Here is a 26,174-nt window from a genome sequence, read left to right as displayed (position 1 = left end):
AAATTTTTACTAATTAGTCGATTATGCATTTCAATTGTTTGTGCAAGTAATGTCCGCCGCTTCGAGTAGACCAGCTCATTAACTAGAATTGGGCTATCTGCCACAGGCAACCTTAAATAAATTTTGAAAGTGTTCGCTGAAACACCCTGTATATAAGCTACATAACGCTCCTGCAATGAGCATGCAGGAGTGCGTTCTCTGGATGCCATTCGATATTTTCTGATACATAGGCTGTGGTATAATGCAGTGCCTTCCGAGTACCGTTTGCATTAATAAACATTTAATAACGAATAAAATTTTAACAATAAACGGTTTACTGTCCGATAGTTAACCGAGATCGCGCTGTGTCGCGGTCGTCTGGTGATTTAGTTAGATTGTGCGTATATAGACCTCAGATTGCTTACGCTGTTTCTGACATGTTCACACTGCGGCCTTTTTGTAGTTGTGCGCAATATATATATATATATATATATATATATATATATATATATATATATATTGCGCACAACTACAAAAAGGCCGCAGTGTGAACATGTATATATCATAGGAAGCCAACAAACATAGACACCAAGGACAACATAGGGCAAATTACTTGTACTCACTAATCGAATTAAGGAAATTATAAATTTCTTTAATTTCTGTAATTCAATTAGTGAGCGCAAGTTTTCCCCTATGTTGTCCTTGGTGTTTATGCTTCTTGGCTTCCTATAATATGATTAATAAAATCGGGCCCCTCGGTTCCCTTTCTTCTCGTTCATATATATAGTATATATAAGTGAATGAGATGCCGTTGAATTTGTTTGCCTATAGTTCATATCATTTTTTTTATTTCCTTGTAACACAGTTTTGATTTATTATCGATGTATGTATATACTTTGCGGCGAGAGCGCGATGGTCAAGAGCATTGTGTGCTTTCTATACAGCGACCTTATCGTCGAGCACTGTCGAATTGTAAAGGTATACGCTGCTCATGCTCGACAAACATCTGAGATGGACAATCTATAGCTACTGGCATGGCCTAAGATGGTCCTGTAATTTTTTTTTTTTTTTTTCATTCACCGTGGCGCCAACACTTGCTTTTTTGTCAGAAACTCTACGCTTAATAGTTGACCTTGTTGACCGGCGCGCCTCCTTTCTGTGAAGGCGTCTGGTCCTAAATAAAGTTTATCACAGCGACATTAGCAGAAAGCAGCAACATGAGAAATAAAGAAAAAATATATAGAAGCAGATGGGTGTGGAGAGATCTCGGCATAAAACATACGTAGTGAACTTTACTGACTTGCTCGCCTCCCCGAAGATTCGTCTCAAATATAAGATGATCGACAATCGTATACCTTACAAACAACAACAACAACAACAACAACAACAACAACAACAACAACAACAACAACAACAACAACAACAACAACAACAACAACAACAACAACAACAACAACAACAACAACAACAACAACAACAACAACAACAACAATATAGCAAGAAAAAAATATGTTCTCCGAGGCCTCACTTGCGCTTAACACACCATATACATATAGGACAACTGTTTGAAACGTCACATTCGTTGATCTACCAGCTGCTGTTCAGGCGTTCCTGTGTTCTTCGTATTCGCTGTGGTGTCCATTTTGCGCGCAACATGTTTATTTCTGGTGTTCAATCGACGTTTGCGGTTGGGAGGCAGGGAGGGGGGGGGGGGGGGTAGAATCAATTCAATAAATTAAGTTCTGAAGCCGTTCTAAAAAAACAAAAAAAGAAAAAAAAAAAAGAAGTGAAGTTGGATAGTTCATTGCGAACACTTGTAAAATTCTGTGTTAATTGCACTTTGTACTTCAGGAATGATGGAGTAGGTACACCATATATTTGAAGGTGTAAATACTTTGTACAAGCACTTAACTGATTTTCATGCTCATGTTGAGTGAGTGTCGGCACTGTCTTGCGAAACGCAGGTTGCTATATAGCCGCTCCTGAGCTTGGCAGTCATGACCGCGTGGTGAAAGTTTCTAGTGTCTCACAATTCTTTCCATCTCCTCGAAAGTGTAACGGCGCATGTATAAATATAAAGCAGTCCAGTAAGGGTCTGCAAAGTCCAAGAAAATGGCGCTAGCTATCAATTCGGATTCACACCTATTGGGAGGATGCAGTGCCGTCAACTCTTTCATAGGGGAGAGTAACTTCTTGTGCACATTTCCAAACATTCTAGTGCTCGCCGACAGAGTTCGTTTATTCCACTTGTCTTTGATCAGAGTTAACGTGCTCCTTTGGAAAGGCGGGTGAAGGCTTCTATATAACTCTTGAATACAGAGGTAAATATATGGGACAAGAAGATATATGCAGTCGACTGCCGTCAAAATGACCCTTGCCGGATCGCAAGATTTGCATGGTTGAATGACCCGAAACGTCGAATTAACAAACAACGGCAAAATGAATGAATCCAAATATTTTTCATTGCTTGAAGTAATCAGTAATGTCTCTTTGTTTATTGCTCTTGAATTGCAATTCAACCTGCATGAGGCGAAGAGCGCCGGCATGTTTAATAAAATAAAAAATAAATTTAAATAATACAGATTTACGCCTTTAGAGAAGCAGTAGAACCGTCTGCTGAATTTCTTGTGTTTTCAAGCTTTTATAAGTTACCGTTGCAGCGTGCTGGAGGTAGGCCGGTGGGGGTCGAAATAATCGACCCCCACCATATAAGCTTTCAAGTTCGAACTAAACGACTTTTGCTTCCGTAGCAATGTATGGCTTTTCGCTGGGGCTTTCCAGTGCGTTCGAATCAAGCGAAGAGTTGTATTAACCAAGGTCGAATTCACGGGAGTCGACTGTACTGTATATACTCTCGAAAAAGGAATTGCCAGCACAATGTACCGACGCTGCCGAGAAGTGCAGTCGTATGAGCGAGAATATCCTGTCTTAAAGCTTATTCGAGTTATGAATTTATATCTGACAAGCTTCAGAATGATTGAAGACTTTAATTTCAACACTTCCATTTCCTCCAGATATCAAGGTTATAATTTAAAATACTTGCTCCGCTGTGGTGCAGAAGCACTGGTCGCATATCGGTGAGCCTTGCTGTTCTTGCGCGTCAGAAATTTTGACACTTCGAATAAGGACCAAATCTGCTCCGAAAGAGTGAATTATCCTTATTTTAATAATGATTATTATTTTCCCCCCTCTTCTCCGGCAGTGGCCGTAGCCAGTTACGTACGGTTCATGCTCTCGATAAACACGCACGTGAAAGTTTTTTTGAAAAAAAAAAACGAAAGAAAGAAAAAAGTAACGTAGAAATGCGAAAGTTATATTTTGATGCTGCAAATATCGAGCCAAAGCACTCACTAGTCATCTTGGCTACCGCTACGCTGCCAGCAACGAGCACGGAATGCAGGACACCAAGAACAGGTGTTCTGTGACGGAAGGAGACGTTATGATTATGTCCCATAACTGTTGAGAGCTCCTTCATATCGAAGTCTTAAAGTCGTGCTATTTCGAGTTCTGCCAGGGACTCTAGAGGCATGATATAATGTTCAATCACTCAATAGTTGGTAAACACTCGAAGGATATCCGATATGGTCATCTACACATCTAACTTAGGATGATCGCCATTGCAAAGACGCCTTTTTTCACGCGCCCAATTAAGACATACTGTGGATGCACCGGATGCGGGGTCGGCTTACACGAAGCGTTTTGCTTTTCGCAAATGACAGTAAGTTGCCGCACAATAACTTGTTGAGTGACGGAGCGACAATATAGGCAACAGACGTCATACCGGTCAATTTTTCGCTATAAAGTTGAAGAAACGCTGAGGTGGTATTGGATTCATTGCTATAAAAAACGTGTTTCCTGTAATGGATGATGATCCCGTAAGTACGTGCATAATCGATGTGTCTAACTAGTTTAGTTTTTCAAGTAATTTAAGCTCTTAGACACTATAGCTGTTGTTGGATAATGCGCGAAATGCGGTGTGGGCATGAATATAGACGTGTACGTTGTAACGAAAGCCTGAGCCTGGAGATTTCCTTTTTCTTTGATATGTTCGGCCAAAAAGAGTCGTAGGATGGCCATGGGGCGTTATTGATATATCTGCGTAATGTCATTTTCATCTCCGACGTGGGAGGAATATTGAGACGGGATTTCGATGTGTCATGGTGATCAAAGCGCGGGATGAGGAACGGTAATTCTTTGCTAAAGTTGTTTTCTTTTTAAATTCCTATCTGGAAAACAAATATACGGTTCTTGCCGGAACTATCCCTAGCTTTGTGCTCCTTATGCTGTAAGTACTACCCTAGAGTTTCAGTGGGGTAGAAAGCCGGACGAATGCATATTGAAATCATAAAGTTTCATACCAATAATTTTATTACGAAATTATATGTACGGCTGGGTCGTATTTCATGTCTTGATTCTTTCAGACGCCATCCTCACACAACGTAGTATGTATTGCAACAAACAGCGCATGACTCGGACTCAACGCGCGTTCATTTGCGAGAACATGCTTAATCATGAGCGAAACCAAGCAATGCTTGACGAAGTGGCTAGCCACAGATGCATCCGTACCTCCGTACACCGGCTGCATTTCTACCAACTGGACTACTAGCAGCAAGCGAACGGTTCGTGCGCGCACGGCATCCACTACTGTAGCAGCCGTCCGCTGCCGCTGACGTAATCGTCGCGAGGAAGTCGGCGGCGCCTGAGTGGGGAAGGCGAAGAATTCCAGGCTCAACCGGGCCCCCGGAACCCTCTCCGCCCTCCCTCTCACCGGTTCCTTCCCAGTGTGGGTCAAGTCATGGAGGCGGAAAACCGGTTTAGTGCGTTGACTGGCGGCGAGTGGAAGCCTTGGGAACTGCCGCCCTTCTGCAGAGCGCGGCGCATAGGCTGTTCCGAGCAGCGACGCAGTTTCCGCGTTCACCTTACACTTGGTGGAAGGAAGAGGACCAACAGGTGAGAAGGGCGGAAAAGCAACAGTATACTTCGCCCGTTCGGCGCGTCAACCCGCGTTGAGGACGTCGCCGCCAAGTCCAAGAAGGTGTCTCCCGCGCCGCATTCATCGATCGTCGCTGCTGCAAACGCTCGCCGTACACTTTCTCGACTGGTTGCAGTGAAGGGCATGTTTTCAAGAACGGCAGCGTCTTGAGCCCGACCGGAAGCTCAGTGCGTTATGCTGGTCCGGCTCCTGCTCGTCGGTGCCTGTGCTGGTCAGTGAATGCGTGTGATTGTTTGCACCGCTGCTGGATATTGCCTGGTTGTCACCCCTCAGTGAATTACTCGATGGCATAAAGAAGTGCCGATTGATGTAAGTTTTGGTCGTGAAAAACGAGCCTGCATGTTTTTCTCACCTCGTCACTTTCAAATATGCCGCGAATGCCGTGGTCCGCCGGGTGGTTTAGATACGCCTTCATCATACGATATCGCATTGACCTTCCGAAATACAAGGCATCCACTTTGATGTCTTCGCCACTGAATAAAAAGATGCCTTGTGCAAGTGTATATGCTTTTCTACAAGTTTGCTTGTGGGGGATTAAATAATCAGAGATATAAACAAACAATAGAACAGCGCAAGTCTGGCGCTGGGGGTTGCGAGATTTAAATGACCGGTTTTGCGGAGCGACGTAAGGAAAGAGAGAGCTACCACGTAAAAATATACGTGCGCCTATGTAACCTTGGCTTCTTTGCCGCTACGCATTGGGCAGCAAGAAATGCGGAATGTGGAATGCAGCCTCCTCGCTGCACTGTGCTGCAGCATTTCTCTGAGTGACAACATTGCTGGTGCATGCGTATATGCACGGCACATGGTCATAACAATACAGTGTCATTAACAAAAATGTCGTTTCAGATGAGGTGATGGTTCGAATGAAAGGACGTAGCAGTAGGACAGCTTTGTAACGACAGCATGACTGAAGAAACTACATTTGTCCCACGTCTGATATGGAGATGGTTGGCCATAATTTTGTTTATAGGTAAGCACATTTTGACTCGAAGAAGTGGTAAACGTTAGCTTTAGTAACTACGATGCAGCATTATGCAATAATAATTTTTAATGTCAAACTATTTTCAGGCAAGTGCCATGGTCAGGCAAATGCCCCTCCAGAATTTCTAGTCGGTGGAAACATGGAAAAGTTTTCATTGCGTGAGGACACTCCAGTTGGTAGGCCACTTTCAATAGTTAATGTGTAAATAACTTTTCATTGCACTGTTTTGGACTAAGAATAATGCAGCATTGCTGTTTCAGGTGCATCCGTCTATACACTGAGGGCCATAGATCCAGAACACACAAAAGTTTCCTACTATATCAGTGGAGGAACCTTTAGCGTAAATAAAGATACAGGGGTTGTGCGGCTTACAAGGCCACTGGACAGAGAAGAGGAAAGCACCTTTGACGTCATTATAAGCGTCACTGATGAAAAGATACAAGGCCAGAAGGCCAACACGGTAAGCGCAGTTGCAATGAAGATGGGATCTGAATTAGTGACTAGTTCTTAATGATGGAGAAGTGACACTGATGGTACTTTTATGGTCTGGGCATCGTGGGCATTGCAGGTTTCACTACAAAGGGAGATAAACATCCTTGACTACAATGACAACCCTCCAGTGTTTGAAAATGGGCCTTATACATTTCATGTTGATGAGGTAAAGTACTTTATGGTCATGTACCACTTTTTGTAACATTTAAAAGCATAATACATTTGCTTAATGGACATGCTAAATATGAGTATGACTTTTTTTCAAAACAGGATGCTCAAGTTGGAAGAACAATTTACCGAAATGTTATTGTAACGGATGCTGATTTGGGAATCAATGCTGATGTTGAGGTTTCATGCCAGGAACACCTGGTAAGCATTGACACTTGAACATTTTCCCGAGATGAATTCTTGTCATATCTTTGTTATGAAATGTAGAAAGCGCCTGCTTTTCTTAAAGACTTAAATACATAGTTGAGATAGCATTATTTTATAAGGTCGGGATCATCTGAGTTTCTTCTGTTTTGCTACAAAAAGCTCAAGCGTGAGTTAAATTAACTTTTCCTAATATTACTGTAACATGAGCTCACACATATGCCTTGTACTTGTAAATGCACCACGTACAGTACACCAAGTACCAGTGCACCAAGATGCACACAGCTGCATAAATGGATGTTTCATTAAAAAAGCAAATGACCCCTTTATCATTTTCTAGTATTCAATTACTGTATCCCTTGTATCTTTGCTTTATCGCCCATGCTGCAGTACATCAGGTTTCATATTGGCATCATATTATCAAGAAGTTTTCTTAAAAATCTACATTGATACCATATTGAATTAATTAAGGCTAATATTTTTTGTCATGACCCAATAGTTTAACAGCTTTCCGTCTAACATTTGTGCATATTTTCTCTCTCTATTTCCAGACACCAGTGACATGTAATCTATTTGGTTTGAACCAAGTTCGTCTTGGCATGGGACGATTCCTTCAAGAAATAATTTTGAAGAAACCCCTTGATTATGAAGAACAGACAACCTATGTTATGAGTCTACTTGCAAATGTCAGTATTTTCACAGTAAGATAAGTTATCTAGCAGTGATGATGATAGTTATGAAGTGCAGAAGAATTATACTTCATTATTTTCAGGACCTTGCAATGGAAAATCGAATGAATTCAACAGCTGACGTTATTATCAAAGTGAATGATGTCCAGGACCAGCCACCAGTGTTTGTGGCAGATTCATACTCTGTAACTGTAGCTGAAAATAGCCCCGAGGTAAAATAAATTTTCTTATCTTGTTAAAGAAGCTGTATTGCATGAAAACAACTTATTGCCATCATGTATCTATGGAGGGAACCATCTGCTTAGTATTGTTGTCCATTCTAGCATTAATTATAGATTGACTACTACCAGGGAAACACTTAAATATTTTAGTATTGTATACTACTATGACTTATAATGAAATAATTGCAAGCTATAACTACCTGTAGGCTTTTACATGTTGTGCAATGGGAGCAAGAAAGCATGGCTTATAATATGCGGCTCTACCCCTTTCTGTTAGAATGCTTGCACACCATTTGGTAAATGTCACAGCCAAGACCTTGCGTGGGCTTGAAAAATGTCTGTTCTTTTACATCAGTCTTGTAATGTTCTACAAAGCCACAAAAGCAGGTTTATAAATGTGCGATGATGCTTGCTGCATGAATTTACAGCCTTAGCTGAACTTGATAATGCCAGGGGTTCTTTTTGTAATATTTCTATGCAAGAAACTTTTTGCAGGTGTTTTTGTTTAGCTCAAGGAATCAAAATGTTAGGTAAATGAAACGTGAGCATATGGTTCAGTTGAAAAACTGAATGTTAATGAGAGCTTTAGCTGCCGAGAGCACGGCAGCTTTTGTAACTATGGTAAAAAAGAGGGGGAAAGATCAGGAAAGTAACTACATCATGTGCTTTCTCGTGGCAGGGCACATCAGTTCTCTTGGCCTCGGCCCATGATGCGGATGCTGGATTTAGGAGGCTTTTGTCTTTCAAGTTGGTTAATGGTATGTTCAGCTCTAGTTCTTCCTCATCAGTAGTTGGAAAATGTTTTGCTAAGTTGCACAAATTTCAATGTTTCTCTCTAATTTGATTGTCTAAGTTGAAAATAACTTTGCATTGAATTAAAAGAAATTGATACTTGCGAACTTAGTGTCATAGAAAGTTTAGCATAGGGTTGTCACCTGCTGTTACAGCTGTGGCCACCTCCAAACTTTATGCAAGCTACTTAGTTCATGCTGTGCGTGCACCTGGCTGTGCAGCATGGATTAGCAGGGGGTTGGGGGGTACTTGTAATGGTAAGTTGTAATGCTATATGCTAAAGCTTTCTAGTAGTATTTGTTTAATGAAGCTATATATGGTGGATGTTCAAGCATCCAATAAAATTTTGTAGGGGGGTATGAAGAGTCTAAAACTTCCTTAAAGTGAATCAAATATTGTCCTATTTAACTCAGTCTTTGAATCGAATGGTCACTATTCAATTAGGTCCTCAAATTGAATAGTCACTATTCGAAAATCCAAATATTTTTCTAATAGTTTTGAAATTTTTTACATCATTGACTGTACATGCTTAAACATGAACTTGAACAAAAATGTAATCTCATCCACATTGGACATCTCATCAACATTAGACATAACGTCCATGTTGAACATAACATTCTACAGCACATTACGCCACTCAGGCAGCCAGACTTTTGTTTGGTTCGATTTATAGGGGCAGCATTTGTGTCCTTTCGTCGGACGAGATATGGAATATGTTTCATTGCAGCATACTTTATACAGTATTGCTGCCATTTGTCGTGACCATTCACATGAGAGAAAAAGCACTTTCTTTTTGCCCTGCCATCGCTGCAGATGGCATGCATTTCTGACATGCTCGCAAAGGTGTACACAGATGTTAATTGTCAAGAAGGCTGCCTTTCTAAACTTTAATGATAATGCACGACTGCAAATGCTCCTAAGAGCCCTGAGTTTGCAAACAAATGGCTTAGGTAATTGTTCCTGATGCTCCCTTGGTGCTTTCAATAAAGCATGCTTTAGAATGTGCAGTGTATTGATAGACGCATTCTATTCTTGTGAATATGAGGATGTGAAAATTGTCTGATATTAATGGCTAAAAGGTTATACATTGTTCATAAACTATCTAAAAATATTTGATTTGTTCTGACACTGTCTGATTTGCATTCGATTCACTTCTGGCATGATTTGATTCATTCAATTGGGTCTCAAAAACTACTATTCGCACACCCTTGAACTTTAGCTTCATATTTCACTGTTAACCTATTGATGTATTGCCAGAAAAGTTCCTGTTGAAGTGTAAAGTAAATTGCCCGACTCAAACTAAACTGTGAATTTTATCAGGCAAATATTCTGTGTTTAGTAGTTTTGGTTCGAATCATGCTGCATGTTTATGAAGGGCATGTAATTTCACTGCTGCATTTTGCTTGGCAGGATACAATCTTAGCTCTGCTGTGTGGATGGGTACGCACTGTAATTATTCCCGTTGCTTGTCTGTCTGGGTACTCGAGGTGAAGTTTCAAGACATATGTTGAGCATTGTCACTGTGATTATTTTGAGGGGGATTGTGCTGTTCAGCACAGATATTTTTTTTTTAATTTTTGTGAGGGGCTGTTCATATGTATGTGTATATTTGTCAATAGAATTTGTAATTGTGCATTTGTGATGACATTTTGCTGTATATCTTTATTATTTTTTTTAAATCTTTGGGTTCCACTATGAGTTCCAGATCCCATAATTCTACTTATTGTGGCTTTTTGTATATAGTCATTTCCATAATTTACTTGTGAATATAACATTGAGGCTAGACAATTAAGGTTTATGAAGATCCATGCAAGGTACCTTATTTTTATTCTTCATTGGAGCATTGTTAGTATAACTGCCTTTTAGGTGAAGCCTAAAAAATGTTTTAGGTTTCACTTAAATGGTGTCACACACAAGGAAACAGCACTCTCTTTTTTTGCCAAAGTTTCAATGAGAATTTTGAAATTACATGTACAGTAGCATGCTATTACACTAAAGTCACCTACTCATGGTGCATAGGTAATATTTTTATGGTTACATAGCAGTCACATTTACCTTCTTGTCGTAACAGAGACACTGCCAAGGCTTGTAGAAATTTTAGTACCATGAGCATTTTTGCATATGTGCCAGTGAATAATACTTGCAACACATAGTTTTTATGTTGTTTACTCTAACACGTTTTAGGCAAATGAATGATCATATGCTTCAGACTCAGTATTGCAGTGGTAGTTGCCAAATTTCTGAATACTTTATCAGATGTATTGAAGAACTCTGGTAATAGGCATCAGCATTCAGAATGTGACAATGGCAAGAAAGTTTTTTTCTATCTAGATTTTGTAGTGTCCATTTTCATAATTGTGCGGATTGGAAGTTATTTGTCTAATATTTTACATTATTGCACTGAAATCCGAACTTGTTTATATTGATTGTTGTCTGACATAACAGTGAGCAGAAACACACAAAGCAAGCACTGGTTATGCATGAACCTGCTTATCCTTAGCTGCACTGGTGTTGCGTTGTCCATAGCAACTGATTTTTCGTACTTAGGTTCAAAGTTAGATGACTTCCTGTACTGCTCTTGATACTTAGCTAAAGAATCATGGAGTTGTTTTCGATGTATTTCCATGGCATTACCTTTGTAAATGGTATATTTTGAAGAAGGATAGCTGCGAACTGTTTCAGTCAGCCCTTAAGAATTTTCTGTCTTATACATGCATTGCACACTTTACTGGACATATATTTTATGTGTTGCCTGTGTTGATACATTTTAGATACCAAGGGGTACTTCAGGTTAGGGAAAGTGGACGTTGATGACAATGGCATTCATCACGTTGTGGTGGAGACTTCTAATGTGACAATCGACCGTGAAGATGCCGACATTGAGAAAAGTGGTGGACTCTACAGCTTTCAGTTGCAGGTATCACTGAATTACTGCTTTGGTATGCTAAATAGATTTTAATAACAAATACTGCCACTGAGTGGTACATTTGGTAATAGCTCTTCAAGTAAAGTTCATTACTGTGGTTTCTAATTTTGTCATGCAACTTTGAAAGAAAATTGTAGACTAGCAAAGGGATAAAACTTCAATAAATTTAATTGCAAAAGGGCTTGCGAAGCTAGTTTCCTGAAAAAAATGTTTGCTTTGCAGGCAGTTGAGATGGTTGATGGTGTTCCAAAGGGTGAAATGGCCATGTCGGATGTCAACATTGTCATCACAGATACTGATGATCATGTACCTGAGTTCAACAGCCACAACTTCAGTGTCATCATATCTGAGGACACACCAGAGAGCTCTGCCATCCCAGGCCTTGACATGGTTGTCAATGATAATGATGTTGTAAGTTGATATTCTGTCACTAGATGCATATTTGTTAAAAAGTTTTTCTTAACACTGCACTTTAATTTAGGCAACTGTAAATGTCGTAAGGAATGCAACAGCTTGCATGCAGGGCGGCACAGCTGGTATATGTTCCTTAGCACATGGTTAATAATGCAATCACTGCCTCCAGTCATTTGCACTTTATGTTGAGGGGATGCACGAAAAGGGCACTATAGTTGTTAAGGCTTTCTTCTCAAGGCAAAGGTTTCTTTGGTTGCATACAGCCATGTGTGCTTTATGTGCGCTTTATGTGGGTGGAATGGTTACAGTGTTTGCAGGCTTTCTTAGGACAAATTTAAATAAATCATGATACACAGAGCTGGGCAAACATGCTTTGAAATTGTATCATGATACAGATGCAACACAGAGTTGAAAAGTATTTGAGATACAGATCTAAAGATAGGTTGATTATTTTTATCCAATACAATGCAATTTCTGTATTAAGATATCTGTGTATGTTCCTCACTATAGCTCTATCGTAGAGGCCACTGCATGTTAACCCCTACCAGCAGACCTTGTTCATTCTGAATTTTCTGTATTATTATGTAAGAATTTTTTCCAACATTCTAACTTATTACATTGCCACTTTGAAACAATCTATGTGGCTTGCCATAATTGCATCAGATGAATGCAAGTGTGCTGCTCAATGGCATGACCAAACAAACAAATATTTACAAGCAAATGCATATTTTCTGTGTACCTGGGTAGGAAACAGTGGTGTTAACCGAGTTTGTTTATATAATATATAATATGAAACCAAAACTATTCAGTAGAAGAGCTATTATAGTAAACTATTTAGGAGGCGCTCAGAGGCTTGCCAATGACCTTGAATGATTTAGCGTGAACCAAATGTACATTAGCTTGGACATTGGACTGTAATTGGTACTACTTTAGGACAATCAAATACGTAAATTATTTTTTGTTTACAATTTTATAGTAAGGTGCTGATGAATACGCAATGATCATAATCTCAAATTTTTTTTCCACTTGCAGTGTGATATTTGAAAGCTTTTTCTTGTTGACAGGGTGAAAATGCAAGATTTGGCCTGACCCTGCGAAATGTCAACAACTCCAATGGAGTCTTCTCTGTGTACCCACCATCAGCAGTCGGTCGCACTCCTGTGCTCATCAAAGTTGCTGATGCTAGCCGGCTTGATTATGAAGATGAAAATGCCCGCATGTTTGTGTTTGAGGTTAGAAAATGCTAGAAAATCCTGCTTTCACAGTGCATGACAAACAAGTTGTATACATCGTTAGTCCTACAGGATTTACAAGAACGTTAAGGGACTGTCTGCCATGCTTCCTGCTGATAGTGTGCCACAGGTTCAGTGCAGTTAGTAGGCTCAAAAAAAAAAAAAAAAAAGGGAAAAGACAGAAGGGAGTTGAGTGGTTGCACTGTTTCTGGAAAAATAAATGCTGCAGGTTGCAATCATGGCTATGTCATTAATGATGCCCTTATTTATGTATGTTTCATTGTGCACATTGGAATGGTTATTTGTCATGCAGTCACCAAAATTAGACAGTGTTTACTTATTATTGTTGTTTTCCTCCATCAACATCCTACAGCCTTCTGAGGCACTACTCAATGTGAAATTACCTGCCTGCTATGATCTTGCAAGAAAATGTCAGTATTGTAAAAAAAAAAAAAAAAAAAGTGAAAAAAATTTGTCCTCACATGACCTTCATATTTGTCATACCTTCAATATGAAAATGGAATAAATAACTGGTGTTCATACTCATTATGTTATGATCAAGAAACTTGGTAAATTTCATCAGGCATTCATTCATCATGACGTTCATGATAGGCTGTGGGAGAAAAATAACATTTTTGGAAGTGCATATTTGTCTTTCAATATTTGTTTGCTAGGCAAGCATAAGATCTAAATATTAAATATTAAATAGGAAGTACTTACTGGCATGCTGCTTCTGCCTCACAGCAAACTTGCTGCTTTGATGCATCAGTGCTTTAATGTAGCATTAATTCACTGTGTCTCTGCTCTGTGCTTTACTTTTGCTGATGCATGAATTTTAATTTTCTTAATATGTACTCTGCACATTCAGCCCACTATGAATGTTTAAGGAGTTGTACTATAATCATAAGGCAGCAAAAAGATGCAATGATGCTACAATGTTAGGTCTGAAAGTGTCTACAAGAGGGTATTTTTCTAACCTTATGTTGACTTTGGATACCAAGCTGTATTACATGGTCAGTGCAAACATACTTACGGAAGTGTTGTGTTTCTGCTTTGGTGTTCGTTGCAGGTTGTTGCATCACAGCATGGATTTGAAGTTGCAAGTGCCACTGTTACTGTAGCTCTGTCTGATGCCAATGATAATGGGCCCATGTTTGAGAATGAGCAATACCTGATACAGGTACCTGAGAGTGCAAGGAATGGAATGACCATTTTCTCTCTTGAGGTAGGAAGGAAAAATGTAGCATCCAGCTTTCACTGAGTCAGCTGCTTGACTTAGCAGGGCAGTATAAAAATGGATAGCTGACTGTGTGATTTTTTTTTTTCTTGTTTCAGGCACATGATGCTGACAGTGGACCATTTGGGAAACTTTCATACTCTATGAAAGGCTACGGATCAGAAAAGTAGGTTTCTTCATTTCTTTCTAGCTTACTGAGCTATTGACTGCTGTTAATTACACCTTGACTGTACTGCATGAACTCATTAAATTATCTGGTGTATCTAATTAAAAGAAAGAGCATAATGCTGCCTAAAATTTCAGCCATTTTATTTGCCAAGTAGTCTAGTCTACGGTCATCTGCTGTTGTTTGTGCCTAAACACATGCTTGAGCTAACATAACACTGGCACCGGTCATGTAATAACCGTTCATGCATAACACAGCACCGTTCATCTAATTAAACACCATTTTGGCATGGCCCTCAAGCAAGTACGTACATCTCTGCAGCAGTGAGTACACCTCCTTTGGTGCTTGGGGACAACCAACCATTAAGTATCTCACAGAACTGTGCACTTTCACACTCCTGTTGACATTGATGATACCTTCTAATGAGATGTTGCTGTGACTTGGTGAAAGGTCAGTGTTCTTGGCAGGTGGTACCATCTCTTCAATGACACTGCTGCCTCCTGAAGCCATCTTGTAAATAAGCGTCTTTCAGACCCTTGTATTGTTTTTCCTGCTCTAGCCTCCCACTGTAAAAACAGACAAAGCAAATGCAGTGACTGCTGTGTGCATGCTATTGCTGTCCTGTTTGGATATTGGCGAGAATATTTCTTTTTTCCTTGTCCATGGCCAGTTATTCAGTTTAAGTGTAAGATTGAGTTTCCTTGGCTGCACTCTTTTTTCCTCCTATTGTATTTGTCCTCTTGCCCAGAAACATTGCATTCAATACCCTGGTAGTCACTCTGGGGTGATATTTAAATTGCCGAGGGCAGTGCATGTAAGCCTGTGCACAAATCAGGCAAGGCTGAATTGTTTAACACGTGCCATTGTTTTAGGTTGGGATAGTATATGAAGGCTTGGCCTATAAAAATGCGTAGCTGCTAGCTGGTACTTTTCAGTGCAGTCAAGTTAAGCAACTAACTGAATTAACTTGCATCAAATTAGCACAAGTCCAATGTAGAGTCTGATGTTAGTGCCAAGAGATGCTTTCACTTCTTAATGACTAGCTTTTTTTAGCATTAGAGCGATGTGTTTACACAGTACTGCTTTATTATGAGCTTTGATGGTGTGGAACATGATTAATGAACAGCCTTTTTGGAGGAACTACTGTGTATTTTCAGCTAGGTAGTGTGTTTCTCATGTGGATATATACTGCCTTTATGAAAGAGTCTTGAGAGTGAGACCATTTTCCTTTGACGCTGAATGTCTTTAGAAAAACTGAGACCAATGTAACGAAAACATGCATTCGGGTAGGCTGCACCCCTGATGCAGCCTACCCGAATTACTTCAGCATGAGCTGGTAGGTCAGCTATAAAAAAACAGGTAAGGGTGAAAATGATCCTTTATGCATTTATTTGCAAATATTTTATTTTCTCACTGCAAACTTTAGGAGGGCTCTTGTTTAAACTCCGGTCCTAACTCTAGATTTACTTTAGGCCCTGTTTTCTTCAGTCTTAAAGGAAGTGAGAAAATATTGTTTTTGTGTGTACAAGCTTAGTTGGCACATAATTTGAGCCCCTATTATCTCTAAAGGTACCCAGCTTTAACTCTAACTCTAAAGGTACCCAGCTTTACTAGGCATTTACATGTTTGGTATATTGCTTTCTAGTAATGCAATAGATGATGTCCTCCTCATGTGTAATTACACATGTGTGTTGCAGTAATGTGCTGTAAGTTTGTTATAGTAGCCTTGAATATAATCTTTGCCTAGCAGCCTTTGGTGTGCTTCAGTATATTTAGGCATCTGAGTGCAGCCTGTTGGAAGTACTTGTTGCATACCTTAAAAATTTGTTTTAAAAATAGGATGCACATTTTGTATTTAATGTATGTTTTCTTTTTCTGTAATGATGCTTCATTTTTGTAAGACACATTTGTTTTTCTTACACAGGTTCATGGTAGAAAAAGATACTGGCCGTATCAAGATTGCCTCATGCAAAAATGGCTGCCTTGATTATGAGAGTGTTCCAAACTACTCCTTCACATATGAGGCACAAGATGGAGGTGGCAAGGTGTCCTCTGTGAACCTGTTTATACAAGTTGTGGACGTAAATGACAATGCACCCAAGTTCACCAAGGACAGCTATCTTGTAGACTTGGTGGAGGATGCTACTGAGTTTGCCTCGCCTGTCTTTGTTAAGGTATGTGAAAATGATGGAGAGTTGTCAGTCTTTAAACATGTGTTCATCTGACTTCTTATGTGTTTGTCAGTGCTAATTCACTTGAAGAATTATGCAAGGCGAACTAGCTCAGCAGTTATCTTTTAGAGGAGTGCACTATTGAAAAACACATTAACAGTACTTTGATGCTATAAAAAGATCTAAGCTGGTCTTTGTATACTAGTGTATATTTTCATGCTTTTTGATGATAGACTATGAAATGTTGTAAAGGAATATATGATGGTTTCAGGGTTTAGAAACCTTGTCACAATCAGTGGAGCTTCTGTTTTACTGACAGCTGCAGTCTGGAGTGGATACATGGAATTTATGTGATGGTTCTTGAATTTTGCCTCACTGAATTGCTACGAAATACTTTTGGCGGATGCGGTGCACAGCAACATGACTCTGAACTATATTGTATAAGTAAATCTACAACACAAAGGAAAAATTAGGCAACAGTTAGAATGAGCATTAGTAACTGCAGTCAGAACTACAAGCTCTGTTGTTTTACCTTTTTTTCCATGTTGCGGTGTGGTGTAATCGGCTATATCTTGAGCCACTTGAGTGAGATTTATCAGTAGTAGCATGCTGCGTAGCCATATATTCAGCCACGTGGTGCCACAAATATAACAATCTTATGCTGCTTAGTAGTGGATTTGAAGCTATAGCTTAAAAAAAAAATGTGATGCTAGTTGTGTTTTGTTGCACAGCATATAATAATAAACCAGCCACAAAGAGAAAGGTAAAACACAGGAAATGTAAAAGAGCTGTTTTAAAACGTTCTCACAGATATGAAAAAGAACAGAACTATGTTCTTCTACATGTAGACAATGTCCACTTGACTTGCATAGCTTCACTGTCTATTTCAGTGTCCCCAGGTTTTTCTGAGTATTTGCTGTGTGTAGAAATGACGTGAGAAATTTTGTTGTGCAGGGGAATTGCATTTTTGACATTGCAAGCATTCTTCGGATTTGTCTTCTTATTGCTCACTGGTGTTGTTCCTTTGCTTGTATCAGCTATGATTATGGTGTTCTTGCAGTATGTTATTGAATGGCTTTGGTGAATACTGCCTTTTTGTCTGCAGGCCACAGATGCTGATGGACCTAATCAAGGCAATGGTCGTGTGCAGTACATGATCAAAGCCACTAACCTCACTCACCCAGAAGTGATTTCTATTGATGCTGAGACTGGTGAGCTCTCACTCTTGGGAAGCCTGAACATCACTGCAGCTCCATATGGTGCCACACGATTTGAGGTTATCATTCAGGCCACCGACTTTGGTGAACCACGACTTGCATCAGAAATTCCGCTCATTATTCGGCTCAAGGTGAGAACTTTTGCTGATGAGGTGGAGTAAGTTTTTTTTTAATTTTTAAATTGCAGGTATTCTTGACACTGGCATGCTCACTTTTCCCTGTGTTAAATTTTCAGAGGAAAAATGAAGGTGCCCCTTACTTTTTGAATGCTCCTTACAAAGCTAGTGTCAACGAAAATGCTAAGCCAGGTAAGAATATCACTTCTTTTTTTTAAATATGCGTGCTAGCAGTGATTGTATATCAGTGATTGTCTGCATTTGATAAGGGTTGACATTCAGTCTTGTTCATATGACGTCGTCACAAGTTTGTAGTGTTGAAATCAAAAACAAAAAAACAAACACAAGGGCGGGTTGGAGGAAACAAAATGAGCACTATTCTTGCTTTCACGCTAGTCTTGTTTAATCACTGGTCCTGCTTTCTCCCTGTCTGGCCTTGTGGTTTTCTTTGTTTTCTATAAACATGTGAAGGCTTTTGTATTGAGTAAGCTGTAAGAGCAGGAAGTTGCATAATAGAGTTACTACAATTTTTATAGTATAATCATGCTATTCATTAAAATGGTGATATAATCATGATCTTTACTAATATATGATTTAGCACTTATGGTCACAAAATGAGTAGCCTGCATACTGTACAGCCATTTTGCAAAGCTGCATACGTTATGCCACTTCTGCTCATGTTGGGGGCATTACCGCATTCTTTCCTTGCGCCATTAAATGCCACCCATACTGCGTTGGTTATTACATATGGAGTTTTGTGTGAAGAGTTAGCTTTTTTGAACCATATTAGTGTTGTGGCTAGCAAGGGATCCTTCTGAGGTACTTTCTCTTTAGCTGTGACATTGAAATATAGTTTAATTCATGCGCTGTTTCAAATATACTGTATGAATCATTTTGCTGCGCTGTGAAACAGGATGTATGTTGCCGCAACATTGTATGTCATGCATGTCATGACATGCAATGAAGGGGGCGAAATAAAAAATGATTTGGTGCTGGGCGCGACATCAAGCGAGGGTTCCAGGTTAATAATTCGAAGTGTTCAGTTATTAATGTGCAGAAGTAAAAATGAAGCTTTTTATGGGAATTTGACTATCCTGATTTTTTTTTATTTTGTTCTAAGTGCACTGAAGCGCACATTGCACATTTTAAATGAGATTTAAGATGTATGAATGAAACTGTAAACTGAATTTTTCCTCATTATTGTCAATCTGTGTTACCCTTACAAAAAATTATTGATATAGTGAAAGGAGGATGTAGAAAAGAGCATTTCTTCAGGCCATCCTGTTCTCATGCTCATATTTTAGTTTCGTTAACATGTGCAAGCACGTTCACAAATTTGCAAACAGTAGAGTCTTTTCTTGAGCAGCTGTTATTTTGTCCTGTCACGTAGTTCACTCAATCAGAGCTGTTTTGCATTTGTCTTTTGCACTTAAATTTTCTCAGGAGCACTTATGATTACATCATAAATATACCAAGGTTCTGAACATTTATATGTGTTTGAAGAGATGCAAAATAAATGTGGCAGTTTGCCATATTTGTCTTGTACCTTCTTAGCCATCCTTTTCTATCCTCATTTATTTTAGCCCATTACATAATTAAAAAAGAAGTAATATCTTTACCATGTTGGAAAATTAATAACGCAAAAAGTGTTTTTTCTATGTTTTATTTCTTTTGCACTTGCCATAAGTATTGATAAGACCATGCTGATTTTGTAGAGCACATGAAGGAAGGATAAAATGAACAGTAGTACTGTGTTCATTTTGTTCTTTTTTCATTGTCCTGTTCTATAATATGTGTGTGGGTAGGCATGCATGTGTGTGAACTTGTGTATGTATGTGTGTTGTGGTGTACATAGCTCACACTTTGTTGTGAAAAACACTGCGTCATAAATCTGCTAACATGGTGTGAGGAAGCCAAAATTGAAGTGAATTACAGTATGTGACAACATTAGAAAAAGGTAATGAAAGAAACATGTTTCATTATGTTCATGCCACCACTTTTCCCTGTTTTATGTCATTGTTTCCATGTAGTGGAAATCTGGAAGTACAGTCACAAATGGCACCAACAATAATTGAATTTCTTTATTAATAATTGTGTTCCTTCATCATATTGTTGGATCTAATGTGTATCAACGTGAATCATCTATGAGGTCATCCACTCATTTGATGTGTACTTGAAACTCATGCATGATTGTGAATGAAGTAGCAAATGATATTATTATGAAGGAGGTGTTTAAGAATGTGTCTCAACATCAATAAAAAATGTGGAAAACTCCGTAAGCAGCCTTCTCCGCACAATTTGAACACCATTTTTAAAACAGTGTTGCTTGTACACACAGCGTGCGCAAAGCAGGGAATACATTCATACTTGCCTTTCTCTTGTTCTTGGAATCAGTGCTTTAGCCCCAACTTACTCCTTGTTTGACCATGAGATCCATCATCTTACTGGCTGTGGTTGAGCTGTGTAGAGAAATCAGCTTGAGAATTTTGCATGTCGTCTTTTATAAACAATTTGCATGTGGCTGAGGAGCAGGTGTGTTCAAGAGGGACGGAGTATAGGTTTCATATCATGCGTCGAGAAAAAATAAAGGAATGTGGTCATGGCAACCATTTGTTTTCTTGCACACCGGCGCTTTATGGAACTTTAAGATGTGCGGAGAAGTTTTACCATGCTGGTTATCAATAAGCAGTAATAATTGTAAAGTGATTGTGTAAAAGAGGACTTGTAAATTGTAAAGGGAACCTGTATTGTTGTATACAGTCCACCTTTGTGTTTCCACTGATAAGTGTGTACTAAAGGACCCCGGCTGTTTCAAAGTTCTGGCTTGCATTCAGTGACTTTTGTATCTGCATGTATGTGTTGTGATGCCATCATAGTTGTGGGGATCAATTTTCCTGCACATAATTACCTGCTTGCACGTGTTGAGCGTCGTTTGCCAAGTTTGATTTCTGGGAACTACTGTCGTGGCAAGAACATGGCAGACACTGTTACCGCATCGAAGCTGTTTTCCTACACAAACCTTGCTTTTTCCCTGGGTTGAGTCAAATGTGTGAGCACTCATCAGTGGGACACGCCTTAATTATAGCCTCCTTGTGATCACCCTTTGGGTACCCTCTCAACCATGAGCTATGAGCCACTAAGTGCTTTCTCGCCATGGCAGATGCCCCATATTGGGTGGTAGTTATATGGAATTGGGCTTGCACGAAGCTCACACAGCAAGTGGTAGTCAGGAAATGACGATATGCTCATCGATAATGTGCAGCATACAAAAGATGGTCAGAGTATGGAAGACCCAAGATTAGCTCAAGATACACCACATGTATCTTGGGTTTGTCAACCCAAGAAACACCACAGCACAACAGTCATGGCTTATGGGCCAAAGATGTCACAAGACCCATTGAGTATATGCAGTGGCTGCACTAGGCTGATCGGATGGTGGTTCGCTAAGCGTGAGGCTTTAGAATTCGCTGAAATAAAGATACTATGTACAAATTGTAGCAGACCTGTGGAGCGTCTGCCGGTACAAGGATGGGCTGAGTGGTTCAGAGCTTAGTGGTGAGAGGGTGTCCGAAAGGCAATTATGGGGTGCCCGAGTGGGGCGATTATGTGAGCGCAAGCACATTGCGAAAAATGTAAATGCTCGGTGCATTATGAAAAACATATAAGACTAACCTGGGCAGTGTTCACGTACTTGACCCAGAACTTTTGAAGTACCCTTTGTAGTACAAGAAGTATGTCTGCATTGTATGAATCAAACAACATTGCATTACTTATTTTGTAACAGTAGTGAACAAAAATACATTAATGAAGACATTCTATTTCATGCCTTCCTGTATTCGTATTGTGGAAATCTCCCCTTAAAAACAGTGGCATCATCAATACCACCTTGTGAGGCATTCTAGGTAACTCGGTTAGCTGGGCACTTTACTTATTTTTATAAAACGTCATTCTTGGACGAAGGCACTGTGCATTTCGGGTGTATGTAACTCTCATAGGCTTTGTTTTTCTTGTCATACATAACAGTGTCACATTTTTTGCAGGAACTACTGTTATCCAGTTAGTAGCCACTGACCCTGATGGCCCAGATGGCAACATCAGCTACTACATTGATTCTGGTGCCAGGGACAACTTTGTTCTAAACAAACTGACAGGGATCCTCGGTACATCATTGAATGCAAACTTAGACAGGGAGTTGAATGGAGACTCGTACCACATTGTGGTAAGCTTTGTGGGTCTGTCATGCTCCTTGTTATCTGCTTTGTGTGTGCATACTGCGCATACCTATAAATGCATGCTGAATTTAATGTTCTGGCTTTTATGTGTTTAGGTTAAATAAGTGACAGGTCATTATTTGACTATTTTCTGTTTATGTTTCTTGCTTCAGAAAACATGGCTATGTTAATCTGCAAGAAATAACACTTCACATTGAAAGCTGGTTGTGTAAAAATGAAAGTTTGCTACCCATAAACGTGACTATATTAAGAGCATCAAAGTGCTATGCTGAAAATATTTCAATGACACAGACCACAGATTGTGTGGTTTAGTGTGGTTTGTGGGATTTTGTGGTCTAACAGGCAACAAGTGCAGCTATAGCCTTTCTACAGGCCACAGAGCTAGATGCATGGCTTTGGAGATGCTGCAACGTTGTGGACTTGTATATAAGCACCTCCTTCTCATATCATCATCAATACCATCATTCATCATTTCTTTTCCTTCCCTTCTCTTTTCCCCGGTGTAGAGCAGTGGGCCAGAGCAAGCTACAGTTCAGGCCGACCTCTCTGCCTTTCTGCAAATAAATTCTTCTCTCTTTCTGAGGATTCTAGCATTAAAAACGCACATATTCTATAGAAACCATTATATTAAATAATGTCAAGAAAAAATGTGCAAATAATGTGACTCACTTTTGTTGCACATACTCTAAAATTACCCACCATGCTGACCTGACACCTGTAGTGTTCTGTTGATGAGCACATGTTCAGATGTTCTGTTCTTGACAGAGGCTACTGCATTCCGACTGGATGAGGAATGTTACAGTGCCTATTTACCGTGTTTGAATGTTTTCTGTGTTTAGTATGATTAGGTTGCATGTTAATAATTTCCAGCTGGCCGAAATTAACCCAGAGCCCTTCACTATGGTACATATCGCAGTCTGACTGTTGCTTTAGTGCAGAGAGAATGATCAGTTATTATAGCAAAAAGCACCAAGCACATATTGGCTAAAACAAAACAGTATTCTGTATCACTTTTTTATATCAACCAATTCATCATCTTTACTTGCCAGAGTTGTGGCACAGCAAAAGACAAGGGATGACAGAAGCAACATAGAAAGACGCCCTCGTCTTTTGTTGCACCCCAATCCTGGTTATTAAACATGCACCTACTAGCCCAGCAACATGTTTCATCATCTTTACATCTATAGATATATGAGGTAATGCACTTCTGAATTGTGTGGGTGCTGCATATTCTGGCATTGTATGGGCTAATGTTTTTACATTACAGTGTTCTTTATGTTAAACTGACATAATGTTTTGACCTTCATTTTGGTGTCCGTTTCTAATTGCTATTGACTTGCTGTGAGCGCACTCCACATCTGCACATTAATGCCGAGGGGAAGCTGTTGCTCAATAAAAAAATTACAGTTAAACCTGCTTATAACGAACCTTCATATAACGAATTCCTGGATATAATGAAGTTTTTCTATTCCCTGCCGTTACTCCATAGAAGCACATGTATTTGAGACCTCTACGTAACGAAGTGGCAGCGGGAGAGCCTCTCGAAATAACGAATTTTCCCCACCGACAACCTAGAGATTTTGCCCCCAATTTTGTCATTTTTGCGTGAGCAGCAACCGGAAGCACCTCCACCGCTACAGAATGCGAAGCGAGCGCACGTGTGCGTGCATGTGAGCATGTGCGAAGCAGGCCTGCATCCCTCGACCCGGCGATCTTGCTGCCGCGGGTGTGACCTTTCCCCCTCCCTTCATTCAAACCTGATCCTGCTGCTTGCTGCAGCTGGCCTAGCCCGCCAAGCCGACACTCTCCTTTTCCAGTTTATGTTGCCGACGCGCTGGCAGACGCTGTGACATATCACACTCGATGAGCGCGGACAAGCGCTGTTAAACGCTGGTGGCGTGTAGAAGTGCCGCTGCAGAAGTGAGCGAAGTGACCTTCGTGCTGTTGTCTATCGCTTCAACGCAAACTGAGCGCCGTGAACACACAGCACGCACAAAGCTACGAACCACCGACACACCTACACTGCCTAGACCCTGCCCGAACGCAGCGATCGCGCGCTGCTGCATAGTACGCAGTTGATGCCAGAGCACAGTACAACGCCGCCCGCTATCCCTCCCTCCTTGCTCCCTCGCCGGTGCCTCGAGCGCAACGGAAGAAGGCGCACTTCCTCCCTTCTTTTCTTTCTTGCGCGCGCGAGATTTAGACGCGGTCGTTGGCTCCCCTCGCACGTTTTCACTCACACATACAGCATACGGCTTGGGGCGACTGCGTTATCGCCCTTGGACTTTATATGGAACATCTATGAGCCAAAACCAATTTTAGGGCCACAACGCGTCATAGACGCCATCTTTAGATAGCAAATACGGATCTCAAGGGCCATACTTTTGCTGGCAGAAACCAAAATACGTCATAGTTTTCGCCGCCGGCACTTTGGGCGGCCAATGCTATCGTCAAGCCACCAAGCCAAGTGACATGAAAGTCAAAATGGCCACTCGGGCCGGCGCGGGGTGGCAGTTCGCAACGTATGATGCGGGAACGGTCCCACAGTTGCGACGCAACAGCGGGATTACCAATGCATTGGGTTCTATGAGAGTTGTGCCGGGACCGGCCGAAAACGACGTAACAACCGGGAAAACGCAGCACCCGGGAACGTAACAGCAGGGTTCTACTGTAACACTATACGACGCTACGATGCCATCGTGACACTCGCTCTTCGTTTCCGATGCCTCGTGCTTGTGCGAAACGACACGCGTCTACGCATCCAGTACCTGGTGTGACATTCCAAGGATGAGTGCTTCGACGAAAACGGAAAACGGGTGCGCGTTACAATTGAGGGCGCGTTAGAATTGAGTAAATACGGTAAGCGTTTCTTTTTCAAATTTTCGTGCCGAACTTGCATATAGCAAAATCCTCTTTATAACGAAGTTTTTCGGGAATTTGTCAATTTCGTTATATCCAGGTTTAACTGTAATTACATGTCCGATGGTTGGTTTCGAATCTGGTTCCCCCAGCACGGAAGCCCAATGCTCCAACTATTAGGCCATGGATGCATGCCTAAAAAGGCGGAATAAAGCACCCTTATGAATTTCCCTTGTGCAAGGCAGTGCTTATGAAAGCTTTGCGTACACCGATTTCCACAGTGCATAGGATCTGCATAATTTTTAACTCACTATTATACTCGACGATCTGTCCTCATGCATCTTTTTCATATACTGCTGCATTGTGATTGCCTGTGCCAGAGCAATTTACTTAGTTTTGTTGTGTCTTTGTGCCATGTAGTGTTGTGTGAGCACGGAATGAAATTGTTGTATTAAAACATTTCTATGTGTGTGTGTGTATACATCTGCAGGTGTATGCTGTTGATGGAGGTGTGGTACCACAGAAAGCCTTTACCACAGTGACAGTCTCTGTGCAAGATGTGAACAACAAGCCACCTGTTTTTTCAAAGGACAGTTACGTGCATTGGGTTACTGAAAGTATGTTCACTTTTTTTTTTTTAGGAAGTTGTAATGAGGTTGGGTAATAAGCTTTTCCAAGCTTGTGCGGATTTGTGCCCATTGTAAGGCTCTAGACCACATGGGCTCATAATGTTTTCTGCGTGTGACAGCCGCACTGAATAGGTTGATGACAGTTTGCAGTCCTTTCCTTTGCCAACTGCTGCATGAAAGCACAATTAACTGGTCTTTGAAAGTGTGCATGAACAAGAGAGTGGGAGTATTGTGTTGCTACTTTATTATCTGATATCTCTCTCTATGGCAAGTTTTGTTAAATGGACACTATAAAGGCAAACATTGAATCAATTTAGACTAAAGCTATAGAAACTTCACAACATAGTTGCAAAGAAAATCATGACTGAAGAGGTCATATATTTCTTCCATAATTCAAATTGGCCAGCAATGAACAGCTGACATTTTATTTATTTATTTTTATTTAGAAAGAA

General features: G+C 40.3%; 1 protein-coding gene across 1 annotated transcript in view; it reads left to right on the top strand.

Annotated features, from left to right (window-relative positions):
• Positions 1 to 4,693: 4,693 nt before the first annotated feature.
• LOC119436990 (cadherin-23-like) overlaps positions 4,694 to 26,174 on the top strand; it is an 80,597-nt gene continuing 59,116 nt past the window's right edge. The window contains 19 exon segments of the mRNA XM_037704043.2: positions 4,694 to 5,281; positions 5,822 to 5,945; positions 6,044 to 6,133; positions 6,218 to 6,417; positions 6,526 to 6,615; positions 6,720 to 6,818; positions 7,373 to 7,507; positions 7,594 to 7,722; positions 8,411 to 8,489; positions 11,295 to 11,440; positions 11,672 to 11,860; positions 12,928 to 13,095; positions 14,165 to 14,320; positions 14,431 to 14,498; positions 16,423 to 16,672; positions 17,775 to 18,017; positions 18,122 to 18,194; positions 22,043 to 22,221; positions 25,584 to 25,710. Of these exon segments, the coding sequence (XP_037559971.1) occupies positions 5,879 to 5,945; positions 6,044 to 6,133; positions 6,218 to 6,417; positions 6,526 to 6,615; positions 6,720 to 6,818; positions 7,373 to 7,507; positions 7,594 to 7,722; positions 8,411 to 8,489; positions 11,295 to 11,440; positions 11,672 to 11,860; positions 12,928 to 13,095; positions 14,165 to 14,320; positions 14,431 to 14,498; positions 16,423 to 16,672; positions 17,775 to 18,017; positions 18,122 to 18,194; positions 22,043 to 22,221; positions 25,584 to 25,710 (2,488 nt within the window). The 5' untranslated portion in view covers positions 4,694 to 5,281; positions 5,822 to 5,878.

The sequence above is a fragment of the Dermacentor silvarum genome, chromosome 1 (assembly GCF_013339745.2).
Source record: "Dermacentor silvarum isolate Dsil-2018 chromosome 1, BIME_Dsil_1.4, whole genome shotgun sequence".
NCBI classification, from domain to species: Eukaryota; Metazoa; Arthropoda; class Arachnida; order Ixodida; family Ixodidae; genus Dermacentor; species Dermacentor silvarum.
This window is presented reverse-complemented; position numbering and strand designations above follow the sequence as displayed.